Here is a 2343-nt window from a genome sequence, read left to right as displayed (position 1 = left end):
TGTTAGTTTCAAGCTGCCTGGCTGCCGGCCGCCATCTTGGCTGTCAGTTAATTTGCATATCTCCCTGATTAGCCAATGGGAAGGGTAGCGGTCGTACGCCAATTACCATGTTTCTCTTTTATTAGTGTAGATAATTGACATATAACATATTAATTGCAGGTGTGCAAGATAATGACTTGATATTTTTATATATTGCAAAATAATCACCACAATAAATTTAGTTAACATCCATCACCACATAGTTATAATTTTTTCATATGTGATGAGAACTTTAAAGATCTCCTCTCTTAACAACTTCCAAATATGCAATACATAATTATGTGCTGTGTAAATATGCTGTACATCACATCCCCAGGACTTATTTATTTTGTAACTGAGAATTTGTACCTTTTGACCCTCTTCACCTATATCACCTCTCCACCCCCCGCTGCCCACCTCTGACAGCCACCTATCTGTTCCCTGAATCTATAGGTATTATTTTCTTTTAAACAATTTCAGGCCTGAAAAAAGGCCCCGCATCCCAAATACTAGCCCTACCAGAGAGCCAGAAAGTCCACACCTTCCATTCTCTGAAAGCTGTTGAGGGTCCCTGCACACACACTCCCACTGAGCTCTGGTCAGGCTCCATGGAACCGATTTATCAAGGAAGCAGCCACCAAGCTAGACCTCAAGGGAAGGGGGCCAAAGGCAAAGCGTTGGTGGCAGAGGGGACGGCCTGAAGCCAGAGACGTCTGGAATGGGTATATCCCATGAGGAATGCCACAGGGGGGGCTCCCGGCACTCTGATGTCCCCAGGCCTCTGTGGACAGGGACAGGGCACTGGAAGGGAGAGGGTGTGGGAGGAGGCTGGCAGAGATATCCAGCTAGCTCCAGCCACCTCACAGTTCAAGCCTTGGGTGAGGAGGGGAGGGATGGCGGCACCTTCTCCCTCCCTTGCTTACCCCTAAACCACTCCTCACAGAACCACATGGAGAGTCAGCACTCAGTGCCCAGCTTACAGGGTCCGCTCCCCATTTCTCCAACACACCGTCCAACATTATTTAGCTTGTCCTCACCCCTGGGAGAGAAGAACCTAGAGGAGGGGAGAGGAGAAGGTAGGCATGGGGTGGTGGGTCAGAGGAGGAAGTTCTGCTGGAGAAACTGACTTAGGAGCGCCGGTAGTGGTGAAACGACGTGGGAGGTGACTCACCCCGAGCTGTGGGTGTATCTTAACCTTGAGGTGTATGTTGACCCAGCAGAGCCCGGCACATCCTCTGGAGCACTCCCAACTCACATCTGTCCTTCTCCCCAGGGATGATGCCTTCTCCGACAGCCTAAGCCAGAAGGCGGACAGTGAGGCCAGCAGTGGGCCACTGCTGGACGACAAGGCCTCCTCCAAAAACGACCTGCAGTCCCCCACGGACCACATCTCGGATTACGGCTTTGGGGGGGTGATGGGCCGGTAGGAAACACGGATTCATTCTTTTTCTGCTAATACCACGCCTGTTGGTATCTGATTTGGGAGGAAAACGGGGGCAGGAGGGAGAGAAGTAGGCTGTTGTGGCCCCTGTTCCCCACAGGTGATATTGAGCACACCTGGGAGGGGCAGGGGCTGTAGAAAAGGAGGAAGAAAGACATATCTTAGCAAATCAGTGCTTTTTATTTTAAATAATAATAATAAATGGTGTGTGTGTGTGTGGGGGGGGAGTTACAAATTGGCAAGTATTTTTCCAACTTCTCTCTCTAGTTCTTGCACCTCCTCCACTTTCCGTTGAAGATCCAAGTAGTTATATTTAAAAATTTAAAGGTCATATACTCCCTGAAGTGTGCTATATAAACAGAAAACTCACACCCCCTCAAGTGTGGGGGGAATTGACACTCGACTCCACCGATTTATCTGGTGGGAGCACATTTGCCAATTTCTTTACTCTCCATGTGTGGGCCAGGCTGTGTCACATGACCTTTCTGCCAAGAAGGGAACTGAGCTCCTTATTCTGCATACAGGTGTGGTCCAAAGTATGTGGTAGTTTAAAAACTAATACTATTAAGGAAAAGAAAAGAAAGGACCAAAAACCTGACAGTTCTCACTGCTTTCCTAATCAGGTTCTCAAAATGTAATTTTCTTTGTTTACTCGGTGGAGAGGTCAGGGGACCAGCCTACACATATGAGTGCTTGCAAATAGAGCCAAAAAATTCCGTCACAATGGAAACATACATTTATGAACTTATTTCAGAAGTCCCAGTGCCTCCTTTAGCATATTCTATTCAGTGGAGCCAACAGTTGGGGTCCTGGGATAGATGATACAGTTGGGAGGGAAAGTGGAAAGCTGGGGTAGATAGATGACAAAGTTATGGTCCCTTGAT

At 47.9% G+C, this 2343-nt stretch overlaps 1 protein-coding gene across 2 annotated transcripts in view; it reads left to right on the top strand.

The window, feature by feature from the left end:
• SRGAP3 (SLIT-ROBO Rho GTPase activating protein 3) overlaps nt 1–2343 on the top strand; it is a 231422-nt gene that overhangs the window by 222740 nt on the left and 6339 nt on the right. The window contains exon 21 of one of the 2 annotated variants that reach the window (XM_014544690.1): nt 1292–1441. In XM_014544690.1, the coding sequence (XP_014400176.1) occupies nt 1292–1441 (150 nt within the window). Of the gene's footprint in view, nt 1–1291; nt 1446–2343 lie in introns of those variants that run through there. The other variant, XM_014544691.1, reaches the window with a different exon arrangement.

The sequence above is a fragment of the Myotis brandtii genome, unplaced genomic scaffold (assembly GCF_000412655.1).
Source record: "Myotis brandtii unplaced genomic scaffold, ASM41265v1 scaffold378, whole genome shotgun sequence".
In the NCBI taxonomy this organism is placed as follows: Eukaryota; Metazoa; Chordata; class Mammalia; order Chiroptera; family Vespertilionidae; genus Myotis; species Myotis brandtii.
This window is presented reverse-complemented; position numbering and strand designations above follow the sequence as displayed.